General features: G+C 43.8%; 1 protein-coding gene across 5 annotated transcripts in view; it reads left to right on the top strand.

Moving 5' to 3' along the window:
- ANK3 (ankyrin 3) overlaps positions 1 to 22,258 on the top strand; it is a gene marked incomplete at its 5' end in the record, with an annotated part of 441,504 nt that overhangs the window by 414,961 nt on the left and 4,285 nt on the right. For 2 of the 5 annotated variants that reach the window (XM_080938021.1, XM_080938017.1), the window contains 5 exons: positions 2,651 to 2,782; positions 3,904 to 4,047; positions 7,066 to 7,156; positions 9,302 to 9,680; positions 20,166 to 20,251. In XM_080938021.1, coding sequence (XP_080794147.1) covers positions 2,651 to 2,782; positions 3,904 to 4,047; positions 7,066 to 7,156; positions 9,302 to 9,680; positions 20,166 to 20,231 — 812 coding nt within the window. In that variant the 3' untranslated portion in view covers positions 20,232 to 20,251. Of the gene's footprint in view, positions 1 to 2,650; positions 2,783 to 3,903; positions 4,048 to 6,483; positions 7,157 to 9,301; positions 9,681 to 11,433; positions 11,488 to 13,485; positions 13,573 to 18,666; positions 18,751 to 18,884; positions 18,942 to 20,165; positions 20,252 to 22,258 lie in introns of all 5 variants that reach the window. The other 3 variants (XM_080938019.1, XM_080938018.1, XM_080938020.1) reach the window with 3 other exon arrangements.

The raw sequence follows: 22,258 nt of genomic DNA, 5'->3' as shown, positions 1-22,258 counted from the left end.
GAACAAACATTAGTTTTGATACTTCTGTGAACAAGAAGACATGAAGGGAAAGCTTTGATTATAAGTTAATTTTTGGAAAAAGACATAAGTAAATGAAAAATGTGTGGTTCACAAGGTTCTTGAGTTCTGTGAAAGCACTTATAGTCGGTGATGGAAGGGCAGTACCCAGCCTTGTTTCACATGAGTAAAATCAAATTTGAGGCTGCGGCTACCAAGCAGTTAAGCTTTGTAGTGTTGGTCCTAACAAGACCCTCAAATCTTGACTCAATCCACGACAAGAAATTTGATAATTCTTAGACTGAATCTACTTTTTAAACGTACCATCAAAGGCCTTTGAGGACTCCTCTGAAAACATTCTGGAGCAAATGCTTGATTTCCTTTTTGACCACAGACCATACATAACTAAGCTATTAAAAAATATTAATGTCGTGCCCTACCACACCGCCAAGCCTTCCTTAGTCTCTGCTCTAGATGAACTGCTAATGGCCAAGGGCTTTCAGGAACTCTGGTATGTCAAATGTCTGAGTGATCCGCTGAAGGTGGTTGGGAGTTTGTAGTGGTTTACGGGTGTAAATATTCCCCTAGAAAGTTCATATCAACAATTCTGGTTTGATGTAGGTCACTCACCTGAAAATCCACATTCTTTATGTTGATTTTTCCTTTATTACTGAGTACCAGCCAGATTTTCCTTGACCTAAAGGATAGTCCTTAGTCTCCCGGAGTGAATTTTTTGGAGATGTGGCACAAGAGGACCCCAGATGAGCTAGGGACAGAGCTCAGTGACCTGGCGTGCGCAAACCCTCGGTTCATCTCTAGACTAGAAAAGAAGAAATAGAATTAGGTCTTCTAGGGGCTGAAAAGATGGCTCCATGGTTAAGAGCACTGGCTGCTCTTCCAGAGGACCCTGGTTTAATCCCTGACACCCACGTGGCAGCTCACAACTGTCTATAACTCCAGTTCCAGGAGATCTAACACCCTCAAACCAATGCACATAAAATAAAATTTTAAAATATATTTTGAAAAAAAATCAAATCCTCCAACTCTGAATTTCTCAAAATCAATGTGCCTTTCTTCAGTCTTCCCGAGAAATAATGTTTTCTCTTAAGGATTTCTTGGGTAGTGGAACTTTTATAACCTAAAATGGAAGTGGGTGGAGGAAGTAAAACTGGAATTTACTTCTTTAATTAGAACTACTGTATGATCAATGATAACTATTAGAAAAAGTACAATATCTAAGCAAATAAAACATAACTCTCTCAAAACTATTGTTAATAAGCTCTGATCTTTAAAAATAAATCCACAAATTTGTTTGCAACTAATATATATTTTATAGGTTTTTTTTTTAAATTAATACTCAGTGATCTTCGTTTTGACGGATAAATAGCATATCAAATTTATACGTGTGATGGTGGTGTTTTATCCTAACTACTATACTTAAGAGTCAAAAAGCAAATTTAAGCTTTTGCTGCTGTTAAATGGGACATTAAGGAAAGTGGCTGTGCCTGCCTGTGCCGAGGCTAAGTTCTGTGCAGAGGAGGGCTGGTTTCACTTACAGAAACACCCGTTTTACAGAATGTCTTTCTAACCGTCCACCATGAGCACAGAAAGCGTAAAACCTGTTTCACATCGGCAAGCTTCCTCCTTTTGTTCAACAAGGGGACACTTGTCAAGTTCCCAACAGTTCTAGTCTGCCGGGAACAAGCCGTGTGTGCAAAACCACTTGACAAACCCCTGTGCGCCTCCTCATCACAACACGAGGCCTTTTCGAGTTTCTGAACTCGTTTTCCTGAGCAGTTGCCAATGTTGGGCCAGGAATAGATCTTGACCCATTGCTCTCTGTAGAGGCGGATCTTCACGTTGCTTATGTTAGAGTCCCGGAGGTAACACACACTTGGTATACCTGGATTTTAAAGAGGTAACTGCTGAAAGGATATCTCCTTTTCCCAAGGTCTCCCTCCATACACACCGAGTACCTTTTCTTCTGTCCTACTATGTGGGCCCTGGGGGTTGAGCTCAGGCTTGGCAGCAGGTGCCCTTTTACCTACTAAGCCATCTCAAGGGCCCACATCAAGTTCATCTTTATCTTTGCTTGTAAGGCTTTATTTCGCCCCCACACACACACAACTGGCTGCAGAGTGCATGTGTGATTTTTTTACCCCCTCCCCCAGTCATCTCTTCACCTGAGTAGAGAGCAGGAAACTTGAAAGTGTAGCCACTGAAATAGCAAATGAGTAAGACGTGCGCTTAGTAGGGCTACTCAGAGCCACCCACCTGCTGTCCCTGTGCATGTTCAGGATCGGTGTGCCCTCCGCCCCATCTCACATGCAGTTGTTCAGTCTGCAGAGAATTTGGGCCGAATCAACTGAAACCAGCAGCATCCACTCTGTAAATCCCAAGAATCTGTTTTTTAAAAAAATTTCTAATGGGCATTCCAATGTAAGTAATTCTGAGGAGAATCTCGTCATAACCTGCTTTTAAAACCAACTACCAGAGGGCAGTTCTCAGTGCTACACAGAGGGCTTTCCCTTCCTGTTCATTTTCTTTTTCTTTTTTGGGAGGAGGGGTGGGGGTGGGGAGTGACAGGAACGTGGCTTTGATGAACTGTATGCAAAGTAAAATGTGCCCCTTCTAACTCCTTTTCTTTTTGCAGAGCTGGCAAGGGAACTGAATTTTTCAGTGGATGAAATCAACCAAATACGTGTGGAAAATCCCAATTCTTTAATTTCTCAAAGCTTCATGTTATTAAAAAAGTGGGTGACCAGAGATGGAAAGAATGCCACAAGTATGCCCTAAATTACTTATTTTAATTTTCAAAGCCACGCAGGGTCCATATCTTAGAGAAGTCTGCTCCTGGGCTCATTTCAGGATGGTCAGCATCCTGTAACTTTTACACAATGGCGAGGAATTAGCCGGGTGGCTACAACCATGGTTCTCAACCTGTGGGTTTTAATCCAAACAGGGTCAAATGGCCCTTTCACAGTTGTCACCGAGACTATCAGAAAACACAGCTATTTACTTCGTAATCATTTATGACAATAGCAGAATTGCAGTTATAAAGCTACAGAAATAATTGTATGGCTGGGGAGGTCACCATTGCACGAGGTGCTGTACTAGTGGGTCACGGCCTGGGAAGGTTGAGAACCACTGTTGGCATCCTAAGGTCCTATACTTAAGAACTTTTCTGAAAAGGAAGTGGCGGGGAATAATTGGAATTTTGTATGGCCCTCTTACCATAGCTTCTGAAAACGTGAGGCGGGGAATAATATTAGCTTGTGTGTCTCGGGATGGTCATCAGAAATGGTTTGGAATTACTGCTCTACCCAGGGGCAAGTGTGGAGAGATCCAATGGGGTACAGAGGAGGATGGGGTACAACTAGGGGAGCTAGCCGGTTGTACCCAGCTTGGCCCGGGGCAGTGGAGAAGCCTGTGCTATGTAACTGGATTTGGGTAGGAGGCAGTGATGAGTTCTAGGTACCCAGCCCTCACGCATCACACTGGGGGGTCACTTACTGTGGCTTTGCCTCACCAGCCTGACCTTGGTAGTTTATTAAACTGTTCAGCACTGACTATAAGGATGAGACTTGGACATTTGGGAGAGTCAACATCCATATTAGACCCCCTAATGGAGTCCCGGTGTTTGAAGACCACCCATCCTGTCTCAGCAGGATAAAAGCTGTGACCCCCCACAGACAGCTTTTAAGTTGGGACTGGTCCCTGGTCCCCTGGGGCAGCCATGGTTGTGGGTGCAATGTGCATGAATCAGCGGGGGAGGGGGGCAGGGTGCTGAGATGCTATCGGAAGTGCAGAAGCTGTGCTTTTGTTGGACATTGGGTTAATTTGAAGATGATTAAGATACTGGGTTTCTCAATCCTTTTTTTATTTTTTCTCTTTCCTTCTTTTCAGCTGATGCCTTAACTTCGGTCTTAACAAAAATTAACCGAATAGACATAGTGACCCTGTTGGAAGGACCAATATTTGATTATGGGAATATTTCAGGCACCAGAAGCTTTGCAGATGAAAACAATGTTTTCCATGACCCAGTTGATGGTAATTGAATTTAGTGTTCATATTTACTTAACCATCCAATAAAATCAGAAAGTGCTATCAGACAAGGTGACCGCTCAGCCACCGTGGACACTGTGATTTGCTTGAATTCATTCCCCATTTTCATGGCATTTTGGTTAGGCCTGAGTCTACAGATGAGCATTCGGATATCAGAGCAAATGTGGGAAATGTCTCCCTCTATGTGACACAGAGGGTAAAATGTGAAACTATATTCTTAAGAAGAGCTGTTGTTTTCCTACTGTTCTGCACACCCAGATGGTAGAAAACTTAGAATCTACAAAGTGCACCGCTTTGACATTAATAAAAAAAATTATAATCTTTTAACTTAAAAACCAGTGCTGTCTTTTCATTTGTAAGTGAGCCCAGTTTTAAGCAATCAGGTGACATGCTGAGCCATGAAGCACTCCATCCTGGTTGAGATAAATATTGGACCAGTTGTTGCAGGACCAAGCAACTAGGCATGTCCTGGGAAAGTCTGCCTTCATTCCAGAGAGCTTACTTACCTAACATTACATCAGCCTTCATCTCACTAGTGATTCCTGGGATGGAGAGTAATATTTGATGTGTGGTTCACAAAAGACAGCATTCTTTCTAACTGGGTGAACACAGAAATTACTGAGAACCTTTTGGTTTAATTCTACAGTCCCCTCCCCCATTAAACAAATAGCCCATCTCAGGAGAGCATCAGGAGAAAAAAAAAAAAAAAACAGAACAGAAGACAACCATGCTTTTGAAACTTGTCCTGTCTTGCTTCACAAGAGGGAATCCATCCCCACAGTGAGGGCTAGATGGAAAATGACATGTGCCAAGAACAAGAATAGCCAGGGATATTTTTTCCTGTTAATTTAGAGGTCAAGAAATACAAGGATCTTTTTCCATATATAACTGATAAACTTAGATGAACAAGAGCCAAGAACTTATTAAGTTCTATATGTGTTTCATCAGAAAAGTTTACAGAATCTTAGAAAGTGCCCATTTCCTAAAGGTGAAGTGTGTCTGTAATCCTCACAACATTAATACCGTGGAACCTTGGAACACAACATGCTCTTGTGAGCCCTGTCTTACATGGGAGGCTGTATGTTGGGGGGAAGAAAATCCATTTTTATTAGATAAATAGGGAAGATTGTGAATCCCTGGCAAGTTACAGCTAGAGATTCCTCTACTCTTTATTGGGAAAAGAAATCATAAGTGTGGTATTTCTGGTTCATTTTCTTTTAACGTTGTAAATTTGGAATATCATTTAGAATAAGCTCGCCATGGCTTTCTGTTACTGTATCTCAATATTGTATGTTCCTTTGATTACATTTTCTGGGGGAAACTTAGACTCAAAATAAGCTTTACTTATGCAAACTATACATCAGAGCCACATTCCAAGGAGAGGCTCATTTATAGGCAGCTGTAGCCAGTAGGTGTCTACTAACCCATAGCAACTTGAACTTACAACAGCTGTTTGCCTTGAACTACTGGGAAAAAAACCTAGTCTTGGGTTTTGTAGACCAGTGAATTAAGAAATGCCTTGCTGCATTTAAATGTCTCTCCACTCTGCTGAGATTTTGGGAAGCTTCCTTTCCTCACCATGACCAGATCACTGTTGACTTTCCCACTGCTGTAGACAGTGGAGAGAGCTTAGCCTCAGAGGCTGGCTCCCTTCTGCCCTTCTGAGTAGGCTAGCACAGCCCTGTTTTGAATCCCAGATGCTCTTCCCTTATGCCCTCCTCCTGTCTCCACTGTGTACCATTGTTTTCCTCTTTATTTGCTTCATGATTCTAAGTAGATTTCCCATCACCAGCTTCACCAGGACCTTTGTGTGCACTGTGACTCCCTTATCGCTGCGCCATCACGGTGCCTGAAACACACGGGGTCCCTTAACTTCCTAACATCTTTTTAAAATCTCTAGCCAACATTACCGTAACTCTTAAAAGTCCAGTCATCATTTTTTTTCCCGGAGTGTGAATTCATTCCTTCTCTCCTTCATAAATTTCATGTAAACACGTAAATAATTAGAGTTGGATTATGTTACTCATATGTAGTTTTTAACCTAAGCAAGAGGTAATTAATTACAGAAATGGCTTCTTCCAGCTTGCTGTGTTCCATCTGCCGCAGTGTGCATTTTTTTGCATGGAAAAATGAGAAAGTTGTATTAGTCTGGAGCCACGTGGCTTCTAGATGTGACTACTAATTTTATAACTGAATTAGTTTCATCTGCATAGTTACATTACTGTATTAAAACTGATAGGATGCCATTGTTTTATTTCATTCAATGACATGTAACGGAACTAAACCATGAAACGGTGAACATCACTCTGTAATCCATCATACATTGTCATACCTGATATAATTTGAGTTTTTCCATGTGTTTGTGTTCGATGTGTCTAGTTCATTGCAGTCAGTCCAAAGACTATGTACTGTCTTCCATAGGTCACCCTTCCTTTCAAGTGGAGCTGGAGACCCCCATGGGGTTGTACTGCACACCACCCACCCCTTCCCAGCAAGATGACCATTTTAGTGATCTCTCTAGCATAGAGTCTCCCTTTAGGACCCCCAGTAGACTGAGTGACGGGCTGATGCCTTCCCAGGGAAACATAGAACATCCAGCAGGTGGACCACCAGTGGTTACTGCCGAAGACACTTCTTTAGAAGACAGCAAAATGGACGATTCGGTAACAGAAACGGCCGACCCACTGGACGTAGATGAGAGCCAGTTGAAGGACCTGTGCCAGAGCGAGTGTGCTCAGTGCCGGGCAAGTGTGCTCGGGGTCCCAAACGACGGTCCGCAGGCTGAGCCACTGAGAGCGCAGACTAGAAAAGTAGGCATGAGCTCTGAACAGCAGGAGGAAGGAAAATCTGGTCCTGATGAGGAGAGGACAGAAGACAAGGTCAAATCTCTGTTTGAGGACATTCAACTTGAAGAAGTAGAGGCTGAGGAGATGGCAGAAGACGAGGGGCAGGCTATGCTTAACCGTGCTCAGCGAGCAGGACTGGTAATGTCTTCACTTGCAGGTTGGCAGAAGGAGGCGTCAAGCGGAAGCCTGGAGTCGCCAGCGCAAGCACGAAGAGTAACTGGTGGGTTACTGGACCGTCTGGATGACAGGTATGGCCGTGTCTCAGGAAATACACATTAAAAAAAAAGAGGGTGTTCTGCCCTTCCACTGTAAGCAGGTGCGTTTTAGCAGCGACCCATTTTCTAAATGATGAGATGAATTTGGGAATACGCTCTCTCTATGAAGATTGGTTCTGTGTGCTACAATCCCTAGAGAAAAGCGAATTTAAATTCAGCCATAATTCTCCAAAGTAATGGCTCCCTCTTCGTTGTCTTGGCTGTTCTGGAACTTGCTCTGTAGACCAGGCTGGCACCCACTTGCCTGTCCCCTGGGTGCTGGAATAAAAGCACGAGCCACCATGCCTTCCCGGCTCTTCCCGTTCTCTATACACAGGCTTTTGACACAGAGACATGCTAGCCACTGGCGTATGACTACAGTAATTCTGTCGATGCGCATTTATTTAGCTTTTTTTTTTTGTGCTAACCCTGCTCCAGATAATAAGTTGAGGGACCCTGGACATGGGACACACCTCCACCACCAGAAGGGAGTCACTTTGTGACTTGGGTGATTTCTTAGGTTCTAAGAAGGTCGTTTTAATAATCTTTATAACAAACACTCCTTCCCTCAAGGAGGTTTGTAGACCGAACAAGAAATAGTGTCTCTCCCCTCCATGTGACTAAGGTAGACAGCCTCTAGAGATAAGAGGTCGTAGTTTTCCCCTCACACATCAGACTACAAAATATAATATATACCTCTACTTCCAGTGGCACCTGGTGATGATACAAGACCAGGAGTATAATTTCCTAGCCACATATTTCCATTTTACTGGTCAACTTTTTCTTCCAGTCACAACTCCGAGATAGAGACTTGGCAGAGGTTAGGAAGAAACAAAGGCATCAATAACTTGTCTCTATCGGCTACCAAAGCAGTTCCTGCAGAGAGAAAAGAACATCGTGGCCCCAATTCCTGTGTCCGGATAGGATGACAGAGTTTATGGCTGCTCATCAGGAGATAGATATCAGTCTAGAAGAGCCTTGCTGCTGTTATACTGCCAAAAAGACCCTGCCCTCGAACATACACAAACTATATGGAGTCTTCCTAGTCCTAGATTTAAGAAAATAACAGTGACCTCCAGGGATTTTATACAGCCACACTCCTAGAGTAAAGCAGTATGGAGTAGGAAAAGCGTGCTGTGTCCTTTGATTCCTACAGTAGTTGATCGTCTGCTCACACACAGGACAAGCGTGTGTTCAGGTCCACCTTCCACATTAACATAAAAGATAATGCTCTAATCGATGCCTTTTCCCGGCAGTCAGCATGATATTAAAAATGACATGTGAGCTACAAGATTAGGCAAATGGTTTGTGTTAAAACTAGTACAAAATATATTAAAAGTCACTAGAAAAGAAAAGGCTCGGCACACTTAGGGAAGGAGTCCCTTCAGTGACAGAAGCCCCTCTGGCTGCTGAAGGTAGTTGAGGGCTGGAACGGATAAAGAAGGTTCACAAAAAGCGTCATGGTTTTAAGAAAGTGTCGGGGGTATCTACACGGATGAAAACCTACAAAGAATTCAAGTTCCGAATTCCCAAGAATACAGATTCCGTGCAGTTTCTTTGTATTGGTATTTTTCCTCCTCAGGAAGTGCTTGTTTTGTCTGTAATTAGTGACACAATATTGTTCACACCCTGCCCTTTGAAATCAGGAAGATTGGAACTATATATCCACCCACATTTCCTTTTGAAGGTGTAAAATTTGACCAGGGAGGGGAGACATTTATTTTAAAGGTTTACTGATTTTTATGTATGTGACTGCTGTCTGTTTTCACACCAGCAGAGGGCATCAAATCCCATTATAGACCATTGTAAACCATCATATGGTTGCTGGGACTTGAACTCAGAACCTCTAGAAGAGGACAACATCCAGTCACCCCTCCAGCTCCATTTTTTTTTTTTTTTTTTTTTTGAAGTGACAATCCATTTAGCTATCTTGGAGGCTGGGGTGTCAGGGATGCCTAGAAACACGTTGCTGGCCCACCTGTGCCTTTAAACCCTCACATTTTAATCTACCTACCATTTTCCTCATTTCTATTTTACGCCTTTGGAAGTAGTTCAGCGACATAGATATTGAAGCCGAATTCTGAAGCCATGTGCAGCCACACATTGCCATTGTGAATTTGCATATTGTCTCTTTTACAGCTCTGACCAGGCTCGGGATTCCATTACCTCATACCTCACGGGAGAACCTGGGAAGTTCGAAGCCAACGGAAACCATGCAGAAGTCATTCCAGAAGCAAAGGCAAAGCCCTACTTCCCAGAATCCCAAAACGACGTAGGGAAACAGAGCATCAAGGAGAACTTGAAACCAAAAACACATGGATGTGGTCGTGCCGAGGAACCAGTGTCACCCCTCACTGCCTACCAGAAATCTCTAGAAGAAACCAGCAAGCTTGTCATAGAAGATGCACCTAAACCCTGTGTGCCTGTTGGCATGAAAAAGATGACCAGGACTACGGCTGACGGCAAAGCCAGGCTCAACCTCCAGGAAGAAGAGGGGTCCCCCAGGTCAGAGCCTAAGGTATGTCTTCTCTGCAGACAACATGCTCTTGTTATATCATGTGCATCTCTGGTCTGCTTTAGGATCACTAAGTAATGATGCGCTGGATGCAGCCGCTAAAGAAAGCCCTGGGGAAGATGTATGCTCTGGGTTACCGCCCTCTGTCATAGCGGGCATAAAAGTATCCCCAGCCATGGCTGAGGACAAAAAGAAACAAAGAAACATTAAGTAACTAGTTTTTCTGGCCCAGTACTAATTCTGTCTGGAATTGAGGTTCTGGGATCCCAAACCCAGCCTTTGTTCTTAGGGGAGAAGGAAGATTGTCACACAGTCTGGTTCTTCAGTGGTGTCTAAAGACTGGAATATTCAACCCATCTATGCTGTCCTGTAGGGTCTGATGTCTCAGCGTGTTTGAAAACTTGAACAGGTGCAATGAATAAGGGGGCTCAAAGGCAGGCAGAAGTCTGTATTTAGAAACATCCTTTCTTAATATCTCAGGTGGATCATCAGCAAGTAGACCTTGTGATAAAACCCAATAGAGACTTTTTTTTATTCTTTTATTTTACTGTTTTGAGTTGTTAAAGTATTTAAAGTGAAATTTTCTCTCACCGCTGAAAGACAATTAAAGCGAGTTGTTTCTGCTTTTTGATAAAGGTGGTCACCATGTAGACCAGGCTGGCCTCAAACTCAAGAGATCTACCTGCCTCTTTGGTGCCAACATTAGAGGTGTGCACCACCACACCCAGCTTTTCTACTTTCCTCTGGTTTAAGTGTTGTCTTTATGCTTCTGACTTTCTATCAGCTACGCAGTAAATGCAGTCTTCTGTCTTTGACTCAAAGCTTTTGTAATGTGCCCTGAGACACTCCTAGAGCGCTCAAGACCAGCATTTAGAGAAGAAACAGTATTTTATAAAGCTTCCCCCCAAATAAATAAATAAATAAGCCAAGGCACTCAGAAGCTAATGACTGTCAATCACCAAATCATTTACCAATCTCCTCCTCTTTATACTCTTTTGGTCCCTTTCTAGATTATTAGAAGGGAAACTGAGAGGAAATGAAACTTCAATAGAACATTCTTTATGCAAATGACCTGATCCTTGACATCAATACTTATCATTGAAATGATATTTTTTTTAAGCCTGATTTCCACACCCCACCCCACCCCCTTATTTTTTAACTTTCTCCTCAGCAGGTACGGCTTTCAGTGTTGAGTTTTGCTTTTGACTTCTCTCTCAGTATATTTAAGAAAGATTTGTTTGGGCAAGAATCTTGTCTTTTAAAATGCCAAACAGCTAAATATGTCCTTTTTAAGACAAATCTACCCAAAAAGGGAGGGAGGAGACAAGCAATAACACTTCTTTACCTAGGAATGTTTATCCTGAAGAAAAAAAAAAAAAAGAACTATAAGAAACCAGCACAGACATGTGACACTCTCTGGTTTTGAGTGAATGGGTGTATGGCCCTGGATCACCGGAGAGCCACTTTCGTGTAGGAAAGTAGAGGGCTGAAAGAAATAGTTACAAGCCTGAACAGAACTCAGCCAGGTTCACTAGCAACCGAAACCAAACTTGTCAGTTAGTTACCCCCTGCATAATGGCTTCCCGGCCATGAAAGCCCACTTGCCGTCCCAGCTTCTGAGGGATGCGAGCTTGATTTCACAGGAAATCCCAAGATGCCTCAGGCATGTCTTCAGTGGCCCAGTCTACAGTAGGAACAGACAAGGCTATCTGATACCCTCTTCAGACAACAGACCCCTTTTTGTCCCCTGAAAAAGCAGGTCAAAAGCCCGGGCGAAGCATTTACTCGGATGACCACCTGCTGTTACAAGGTAAAGCCCTGCTCTCCTCTCTCCTCCCAAAGCCAGGACCGCTTTGGGGAGGGGGGGAACCCCTCACATTCTCCCAAAGCTTGACCCTTTACCAGTTTCTAGAGAATTCTCTTAAAGGAAGCCCAAGGTTCTCCACCGCTCTCTTCCTTCTAAGGCTAAGCAGATTGCGTCTCCAGGGAGAGAAAAGGCACAGCAACACGGGCCCCACCAGCCGCCTCTGTATGTGAAGGCTGCTCTGGGAGTCTTGCCAGGGTCACCTGTCTGATGGGCAGTTATGCCCTTCATTAGTGTTTGCTCTAAGGTGTCATGCTTCAGACTCTTCCCGCTTACAAATCTCTGTATGAGTAATTCAGATCTCCCTCTTCCCACCTCCGCTAGCCTGTTCATCCTGGAATCGTCCCGAGTAGTTCTGTGCCTTTGTGAATATGAATTCCTCCTACCTTTGCCTGTTTCTCTAATTTGTCCCTTAAATGTTTTTTTTTTTTTCCTTTTCTGTTATGTACTGTCCTTTTTTGTGAAATTTGACAACTACTATAGGGAGTGTGATTTTTAAGTTCTGTTTCTTGCATAGACACCAGCAGGTATTTACCTTGGTAGCCATGTGCTCCAATGGAACTTCATATAAAGTTGGGATTACCATTACTCTGAACACTTCAACTACACGCCAGTGGACTGCTGGTAACCGATATGCCCTAGTGTGTTACCTGCTCAGTCCGGTCTTACCGAATGGCTATCTCTCCTCTCCATCATGATTTCTCTAATCCCCCCATCCCTCGCCCCCTGCAAGCACATACAGCCATACCTTTTCCTACTGGTATTAACTACACAGTTCCTAGCTCCATGACTTACATTCATTTGCATAACCCTAGCATTGCAATTAAATAGCATGACAAAGAATATTTACCGAATTTCTCCACTGGAATTATAAATTGTTTGCCACTCTTTAGTTTTTTTCAGACCCCTGCATTCATGACAGAATTACTGGCTCTGTTTCTCTTCATTTCTCAGTCTCCGCTCAGACCTGGGGAATGAACTATTAAGTCTGACAGATGCAGATTTTCTACCACTGAGCTGTGTCTGGGATACACACAAACACACACACACACACACACACACACACACACACGCCCAGGCTAGCCTTGAACTTAAATTCTACGGTCCCAGCAATGTTCTGTTTTCCACTGCCTTTTCGTCCCAAGTCTTTACAAAAGTCCTCACGTGCTCAGAGTCCTTCCTCCCTCCCTCACCAGTGCAAGCTCTTACTGAGCCCTCATCTCCTGGAACTGACAAGTGCCAGTGTCAACCTCCAAAATCACTTCTGATATAGTTAACAAATTGAGCCGGAATTCTCTAAAAATCACATGTGCCTCTCTCTGTAAAAAGCAAGTGTAATAGGCCTAAATTACAAGGTCATACATTCAAGTCACACAAAGGCCGATTTAAAACTAGTAGAAACAATAATTCAAAAACCTCATTTAGGGTTTTTTTTTTTTTTTCTCTCTCTCTCTCAAGACAGGGTTTCTCTGTGTGGCTTTGGCTGTCCTGAACTTACTTGTTCTGTACACCAGGCTGGCCTCGAACTCAGAGATACGCCTGCCTCTGCCTTCCAAGTCCTAGGATTAAAGACATGTGCCACCACCACGTTGCTGATTACTTTATTCTTTAACTGTGGACACAGACACCACACACGTATGTCCGTTCATGTGCATGGACACAGAGGCACACCTAGTCATATGCACACACACACGCATCCATGAACATTCAGAGACATACCCAGTCTCACACACATACACATACATGTACAAGTGTAGCCTAAATCTTGCTAAGACATTTTCTTTCACTCAACTCACAGGATTCTCTTAAACATATATCATGCTATTTCTTGGGGGAGGGGGGCGAGGAATAAGTAAATGTAATTCTTTTTTAATTTGCCTTCTCAGAGTATCTTTTGTTTTTAATATTGATGATAAAATTATAGTTTAAAAATGCGTTTATCAGGACTTGAGAAACAGTGAGAGTGATTCAGGCTCAGAGGAGGAGCGGAGGGTTACTACCCGGGTCATACGACGGCGCGTGATTATAAAGGTACCAGCAGCTAGAGGGTGGTGGGATGCTGCTGTGTCTAGAAGCCTTTAGTGAGCCCTGGGAAGTTCAGCATGTCTAATAACCAGCTGGCTGGCTGTTTCTTTGCACACTTTGAAGGCTTGGAAAAGAACTACCTGAAAGAAAGGCTCGTTGTGTGTTAGTGCATGTTCCACGCAGGATTCCATCTGTGAGCTCTTGGCACTTGTGTCCCGCCTCTCTCAGAAAGCAAGCGTTTCATCTTGGTGAGAGTGCACAGGGGAAACTGTTCAGTCGATACCTTAGAATCTAACGTGGAAGAGAGAGAAACGCCACAGGCTCCCGCTGCCTGGATTCGGGATGGAAAACCGTCTCCTCATTGTCAAGCGGTGCCTGAGAATTCTAGGAACTTAGGCATGCGAATGTGCGCGACCTGGAGCAGGTCAAAAGGAAACCCCAGAGAACAGGCACTGGTGATCCTTGACACAAACCCAAAGTGAAAGTGAAGTTTTAAGTCTTGGGACCAGTTTTTGCTAGAAATGAAAATTCCGCCTTCATCCTGCACAGCTGAGAACACAGTGGGTCTGCAGCACCTCCTACATGACCAGCCGCTCACAGTGCACAGCACGCCAAGGGTGAGCCATGCTGAGGGAGAGTCACTCCACCCACGACTTCTGGAAAGAGAGAGAGGGAGGAGGGCGCAATGAACACTGTATTAGACTACACAACCACGATGTCAGAAGACTCAGCGAGGGCTGAGACGCTCCAGGGTTAGGCTTCCTCCATTTCTTAATCCTGCTTCACGTTTTACATGAAGGGGAGACAAAAGAAGGGAGGGCAGGAAAACCGTCAGATCTGCTCAGATACAACTTTTCAAAGGTTCTAAAAACATTCGAGATAAAGTGACTTTCTACATTTTTGAACTCTTCCCCCCCAGCTCAGCCATGAGTGAGCACCCCGGGTGCTGGCCACACCCTGAGTCACTCCTGAGGAAATCCTAATGGGCGGGCCGATTTAGGGACATCCATAGTGTATCGTCAAGCGTGTGGTTTGCTGTCTATAAAGTCCTCACAGCCGGTCACGGCTCAAATGCCCTCAGCCGGCATAGCAGGGCCTCAGGGTTCTCTGGTCCTGTTGCTCACGCTCCCATGAATGGTGATTAGTGAAAGACCCAGAGAAAGCACGTTGTACATACCATGAGCCGACCTGCTTTTCCCGCCTAATGTGTGGCAGCCTTCTGTGGCTTCGCCCCAATGTTCTACAGTGGTCAACCCTTTAAGCGCTGACCAAACTCTACTAGAAATGCAGTTACACAAACTCCACAAAGCCAGAGGGAAGGAGAAAAAAAGAGGCCCCAGAAGAAAACAGCCATGCCGCTGAGCCAATGAAGATTCTCTTGCTCCCCTAACCTTCTACATGCACATTAGCAAGTCTGTCTCTAAATCATTTACATGTGTATTGAAGCTTAATGTATGAATAGTGATATATATATAATATATACATGCATTTTTAGTGTGCTGAAATACCTAAAATAAACCAGAAGGCCACATATATATATGTAGGCTTTGTGAGACAGAAATATATATTCTACCCAAATGCCCACTCCTTGAAGGTGGGTTCATTTTAGAGAGAGAGCGGTAACCTCAGACAGTGGTCCTGTGGCTGGGGAGAGCGTCATCCTAAGAGTAAAATCCTAGAGAAGCTTTGAGGGATTTCTTTTGCTATGACAGAGAAACTATAAGCTAAATAGTCCTAATTGTTACAGGACACCACAGCACAACAAAATTGACATGCGTAGGATGCTTTCTAGTTATTTATTCTTATAACTGCTGTAACTATAGAGGTAGACTAGAAGAATCCAGCCTCCTTAGTCTATGTGTGAGGGTCCAGGGATAGAGGCAGTATGTGGCAGACATAAGAGGATCATCACTGTCAAAATCCTGAAATGCGGCTACTCTGACCTAAAAGGTCATTGGCATAAACCACTGTACTACCCAGATACCACCTAGAATGATACCTGGAGATGAACTGACAGGTTTTCAAGGCAACAACAGCTCTGGGAGCAGAACTCGGTCCTTAGCTTGGCAGTGAAGGGCTTTCCTGCCGCGCCCCCCCCCAGAAGACATACAAGAGGATTCTTTGCTAAACCAAGTCAGGCATTTGATCCCTCAGACTTCCCCTGTGACACACGAGAGGGTAGCATTATGCTGCAATGCTGAGAACCAACCTGCTACCCAGAGGTTGAACAGGACAGGACCCCAGCAGCCTATTACACTGTGGGCCATAAGCAGCCCCCAGGCCCTTGTGTCAACACTGGAAGCCATTCAGGGCTGACCTGTCCTTACCCGGAAGCTTTGGCTGGTGAGCATGTCCATAGGAAGCACTGTATTCAGGATGCCATGCCCCAGTGTGAGCAGCTCCACTTGCCAGGTCGACCAGTTGACTAAATGATTGATCTCTTCCTATCCGATCACATGGATGCTTTCATTTTTAAGTGAACTTTTATCTGTGCACCCATTTCCTTGTATATAGTTTGATAATCACAGTCTCAAATGCCTACCAGAGCTTAGGGTGCAGAGATCTGTGCTTAGCAAGTCCTCACAGCCAGACTAAGATTGGTTATTATCTAAACTATACAACTATGCAAATGCATTGTTTTGATTTTTTTCAACATTTTTGCTGGATTCTAAGGAGTTCACATGTATGCTTCCCCAAAACCAAGGAATTCAAAAATTATATAAAACTATGTATTACTTCTCTCTCAGGAATGTCAGAGTATCCCAACACATGCCTCATTCATACACACATGCACACACGTCTGTACGTGACAGGTCTCTTAGAGTTTATGTCTCAGTCAGGGTTCCTATTACTATGATGAAACATTGTGATCAAAAGCAACTTAGGAAGGAAAGAGTTTATTTGGCTTACACTTTCAGGTAGCAGTGTATGACTGCAGGAAGTCAGAGCAGGAACCTGGAGTCGGTAGCTGATGCAGAGGCCATGGAGGGGTGCTGCTTACTGACTTGCTTACCCTGCTTTTCTGTAGAACCCAGGACCACCAGCCCAGGTGTCACCACCCACACTAACTGAGCCCTTCTACATCAATTACTAATTAAGAAATTTCTCTACAGTCTTCCCTACAACTCAGTCCCGTGGAAGCAATTTCTCTGTTGAGTCTTCCTCCTCTCAGATGACTATAGCTTGTGTCAAGTGGATATAAAAGTAACCAGTATAGTTTACAAACAGTGCATACAAGACAGGTTATGGCTTCTTGCAAAATATATTCATTCTAGTTTGGGAAATTCACATTTTATTACATACTGGTAACAAACCAACACTCCTTAGAATGTCCTTAATGCCCTTCCTATATTCAGAGAAGTCTAGGAAGACAAAGAGTCATGCCTCTCAAAGATGTGCAAAAGGAAGTTTCATGGTGTGGTCCTTCAAGAGATTGCCAGAGATGAAGACCCCCCCACACACACACACACACAAAACCACATGCACCATGATGTCTCTTCAGATAGGGGAACGGTGCCAGAAATACTCTTGTCTAAGACTAAGTGGAGAAGGAACTTAGTTTATGTGAAAGTAGTCTTCATGAACCTTCAAAACTACTTAGCTATTGCTCTCTCTCCTAAAGGGTTCAGAGTCTTCTTGCTGAGAACCTTTAAACTCCAGCATAATTGACAGAGAGGTAGAGGCATAGATTTTCAGAAAACCTATTCTATAAATCTTTACTGGCCTCCAACACAATCCTCCCCTCTAGTGTAGTGAGGAGCTACATACTTAGTTTGTTTTGGTCTTAAAGAGAGCCATCAGCCTCTTTGACTTGTGTATTGTGCATTTTCAGTAATGAGACAAAAGGCTCACCTTCTGGAAATGCACAAGAGGCAGTATCATTATTGATGGATAAACAGGCCTTTGGTTCTTCTGGAGGTATTCATCTAAGTCAACGATACACTTATACATATATTTTTCTTTCTTTTTTTAAGCATATCTTTTTCTTACATCCATACCTTCTACTTCCCCCATTCATTTCCAATGTTCTTTTAAAAAATAAAAAATTAGCATCTTCCCGCGAAGGGCATGCTTAGAGCACAGTAAATGAATTTCTGTCTTGCTAGAGCCTCCTATCGTCCTTCCCTGTGTACCATTCACTAAGCCAAACACAGAAGAATGGCCTCAGAAAAAATCCATTCATTCATTCTTCACCTGCAGTAAAAACCCTGTGTGGCCTTCCTTTGGCCCTGGAGCCGCCTTTATCTTTAAAATAAAATGGCATTCTTGACAATAGATGAAACTGTAGGGAACAGGAATAGCTCCCCCACCGAGCAATTGCTGCAGATTTCAAAGCTGGGATGTAAGATCTCTCCAGTCTGCTTTCCCTCTTCATCTGGTCAACCGAAACTACACAGGAGCAGGACTAAGAATGAGCTCAGAAGACCGCTGGCAGTTCCCACTTGAAATGAGAGAGCAGCTACTAAGAACAGAATCGATACCAAAAAATGTAAGACGCTCTTTCAACCCTGCTGGCCCACGGTAGCGTGCGGGGATGGTCGGACACCACATCAGCTCTTCTCAGTTAAATACTTGACAACCTCAGCCTCCCTATCCCGCACCCCACAAAGGAGACTTTCTCTACCCTGAACCCTTTTCATGATCTTTTTCCAAATACGTATTACCCTTAGTGAATGATTTTTTTAAGTATCTTTTCCCAACTCAGAAACTGCCTCTTCTCAAATTAGACCTTGCTCCATGAAATCTCTTAAGCTATGGTGTGACTGATGACCAAGAGTTTTGTTTGAGTTCACCTGTTCTTACCATTAATCGCTGACTAATATTTGTTCCAACCGATTAAGACTTTTGGCTTATCCATCAGTAACTACGTCTTTGTCTTCTTGAAATTTGTTTCGGTCTCTACCACACCTGTCTGAATACATGCCTGAGGTGTAAGACCGAAGTTTATCAGCTCTTCACTAACCAACCAATGTCAGTCTTGTCTTTCGCTGGCGAGGGAAACAGATGTGTGTTTTGCTGTGGGGTGTGCTGTGGACCTGGATCGGTACCCGCCCGTGCTCTCCTCTCTCATGTTGCCAATCTCTATGCTGCATCCTTTAGGGAGAGGAAGCCAAAACCATCCCTGGTGAATCTGTCACAGAAGAGCAATTCACCAATGAAGAAGGCAACCTCATCACTAGAAAAGTAATTGCCAGTGAGATTTTTGTGCTTCTCCTAGAGTTGAAATGCCCTGCATGAGAAATGCCGTTGTACATATAGGTTAGAGCGCCCCCTCTCGACACAGACTAGTCCCTACTTCTCTGTGTTGCTTCCAACAGATCACTCGGAAAGTAATAAGACGGATTGGCCCACAAGAGAGGAAGCAGGATGATGTGGTAATGTAGACCGGTTGCCAGGGAGAAAGTAGAGGGTAGAACTTCCTGTGATTTCCCCTGGGAAGCCCTGCTAAGGGAGCGGCTGCTGCAGCGTGGAAGCTTCGGGTGTTGTCTTGGCTTCTTCTAATAGGCACTCTATGGAGTCCAACCACTTTTCTTCACAGCACACCTGAATGTTACATACTTACTATCGCTAGAATGACTACAGAGGCAAAAGTTTATTTATTGGAAGGAGAACGAGGAGGTAGAATCCTTGACCATCAACAACCTGCTTGAAGGGGTCCACACATGGCCTTTAGTTGCATGCCAGTCTTAGGGAGGACAATATTAGGGTGGCAGAGAGTTTGGGTCAGTCTCCACATGAGGTCTATGTGGTTGCTATGCCCGTCACATCCTGTAGGGAGATCTAAACTCCATTGTTACGTCATGCTTTGTGCCTCCCCGTGTCCAATGCACTAACATGGAACTCAACTCAGCTCTGAACGTAGTTTATTCTTTGGTGTTTCTTAAATCTTTATCCTATGTAAAGGTAGAAAGCACTAAATACTATGTACTAAATAAATAAAGCAAACTGAAAACTTCTGAGGACCACGTGGGAACGGGAAAAAGACCTCTGCGCCTTGTGTTAGAGTAAAAACTAAACGTGAAGTGACCTACTGTCAGAGTGTGGACCTGGTAATTAGAGAAGACAGCCCCAATCTGTAGAAGCTGGTGCTGTCTCAGAGCAGGATGGAGAAGAGATGGTAGTTCCGTAAACTAATTACAGAGAAGACATCGGGCCATCCCATGGCATTTGGTTCTGGTTCCGTGTTTATTTGGGAAGTCCCTGTCATACCATGGCAGACTAGCTACAGCTGCACTGGCCTACAAAATTCATCAATTATGACTAATGGGTGTCATTACCAGTTGGGGCTCAAGGGTCTTGTGGGTGTAGTTGACAATTTCTTCCACCTTAGGAAACAGGCTGGCTGTTCTTTGAAATCATTAACCCTCCGTGTTGTTGTGAAGTCATGTTATGCTGTAGTTACCTTGAAAGTGCTGTTGCATGCTGGGGGGGGGGGGGCTGGTCTGTGAAGCCAAAGCCACTGTCATCTGTGTCTGAGGGTGCAGCGTGGCCTGGTGTTCTCACCAACTTCTCCTTCCTTGTCCAGCCTCCGGGGACCAGTGTGGGAAACTGCTTTCCAACCCTTCCCCTGCAAACATGTAATGTGTGCTCTCCTTCAGCAGGGAGAAGGCTATAAGGTGAAAACAAAGAAGGAAATCCGGAATGTGGAGAAGAAAACCCACTAGTGACGGTGACGTCAGTCCAGGTGAGACGTACACTTATGTCAGCAGCTAGACTTAAAAGTCTTGAGAAGTTTCTGGGTTCTCTGAATAAGTTGATTACCACCTTCCCTTTATCCTTTACTGAAATCTCACTGGGAGACGAAATGAGATAAATCCTGCTATGTCTTTATTTAAATGCAGATGTTTATGTGTATATATGTAAACATGTGTACCTACACATGTATATGTATTTACACACACATACACGCATATGCACATTAAGTCTCATCTATAAACATTCTCCATATGTTTGGCATCTGCAGAAGTGCATGCAAGCGTGAATTAAATCTGCCCCTCTCTCACCTTGAGGCTCCCTGTGACAAACATTTGCCATATACATCATTTTGGGAAGACAGATGAGCAACAAATCCCAAGGACTGTGCCCAGATCCTTAAGAGTCGAGCATCAAGACAGACAAGGCTGCACAGAGAAACCCTGTCTGGGGGTGGGGGTAAGGGGCGTGGAGCTGTCTCCATATCTAAGTTAAATTGGAATTCCATACACACAATTAGGAGGCCAATTATACAGTCTTTCTAGAAGTTAAATAGTATGCTGTTTATGTTTGTTTGGACTTTGCTTTTGTCGTTTTGTTTTTTTTTTTGTTTTGTTTTCTGGATTTCACATTAGTACCTTTATGATGCAGATACAATCAGAAAGCTAATCTGGGGTGAGGACACAGTTTGGGGAAATTGTAACTTCAGGGCCTCTCCTCTCCGACCTTGGATGGGTTTGGTCATTTTGTGAATTCTAGCTTTGTTGTCATTTTAAGGGATAATTCACAAATAATTATAGTTTTGGACAGGGAGGAAATCGAATAGAAACCCCTTAGTCTAAGCTCTCTGTCTTTTCTTTCCTCTGCTCTATTCTTCTTTCTTAAGGAAGGGGGCTAAAAAAAAGGTGGGGTGGGATAGAGTAATATTATAAGAAATTAGACAAATAGGGATAGATCATTACATTTATTCTTAAAGCATTTTCTAGCCAATCTTACATTGATAGAGATCTTTATATTTTGATACAGCCTTAAGGTTATATTTTCTCACATTGACGCAGACTATTGTATATTGATGCAGGTTTAAGGTTCTCATTGGTATAAAACTTTGTATATTGATACAAAATCTAAAATTACTACTTTTTAAAAAGAAATCAGGGGGTGGGGAGTAAAGAGATTGTTAAGAGCACTGACTGCTCTTCTAGAGGTACCTGATTCAATTCCCAGCAACCACATGGCGGCTCACAACCATCTGTAATGGGATCTGATGCCCTCTTCTGGTGTGTCAGTGACAGTGTACTAATATACATTAATATACATTAAATAATAAACAAATAGAAAGAAATCAGGCCAGCAAGATGGCTCCACAGGTAACAGGGCTTGCCACCGAGCCTGATAGAGTGGTTTGAATGAGAATAGCCCCATAGGCTCATATTTGAATACTTGGTTCCACAGTTAACTGAAAGGTTTGGGAAGGACTAGGAGGTGTGGCCTTGTTGGAGGAAGTGTGTCAGTGGGGGGCTTTGAGGTTTCAAGAGCCCTCACCATTCTGCATGCTTGCGCTCTCTCTCTCTCTCTCTCTCTCTCTCTCTCTCTCTCTCTCTCTCTCTCTCTCTCTCTCTCTCATAAATTGCATTGGCCACTGTGTCTCAGCACAGCAATTTCAAAGTAACTAAGACACCCAACAACCTGAGTTCAAGCCTCAGGACCCACATGGTACAAAGACAGAACCAACTGCCACAAGTTGTCCTCTGACCTCCATACATATGTTGTGGTGGGCACATGTGCATGCACAGACATGCTAAATAAAAACATAACCCAAAAAGGAAACATTCTTAGCCATACGATAAAGTGAAGGGAAGGGGATGGGAGAGGGAGGAGAGAGGAGGAACGGCAATGGAACAACAGGGCAGAGTTCCCTGTATGCACAGCAAGACCCCAAGGAGTCCAGCAGGGGAAAGGTGATGTACAAAGGGGGATCTGCCTCTTTAGAGTCTTGGGC

Source organism: Micromys minutus (genome assembly GCF_963924665.1).
Source record: "Micromys minutus genome assembly, chromosome: 25".
In the NCBI taxonomy this organism is placed as follows: Eukaryota; Metazoa; Chordata; class Mammalia; order Rodentia; family Muridae; genus Micromys; species Micromys minutus.
The sequence above is the reverse complement of the archived record's forward strand: the minus strand, read 5'-3'. Positions and strand labels throughout refer to the sequence as shown.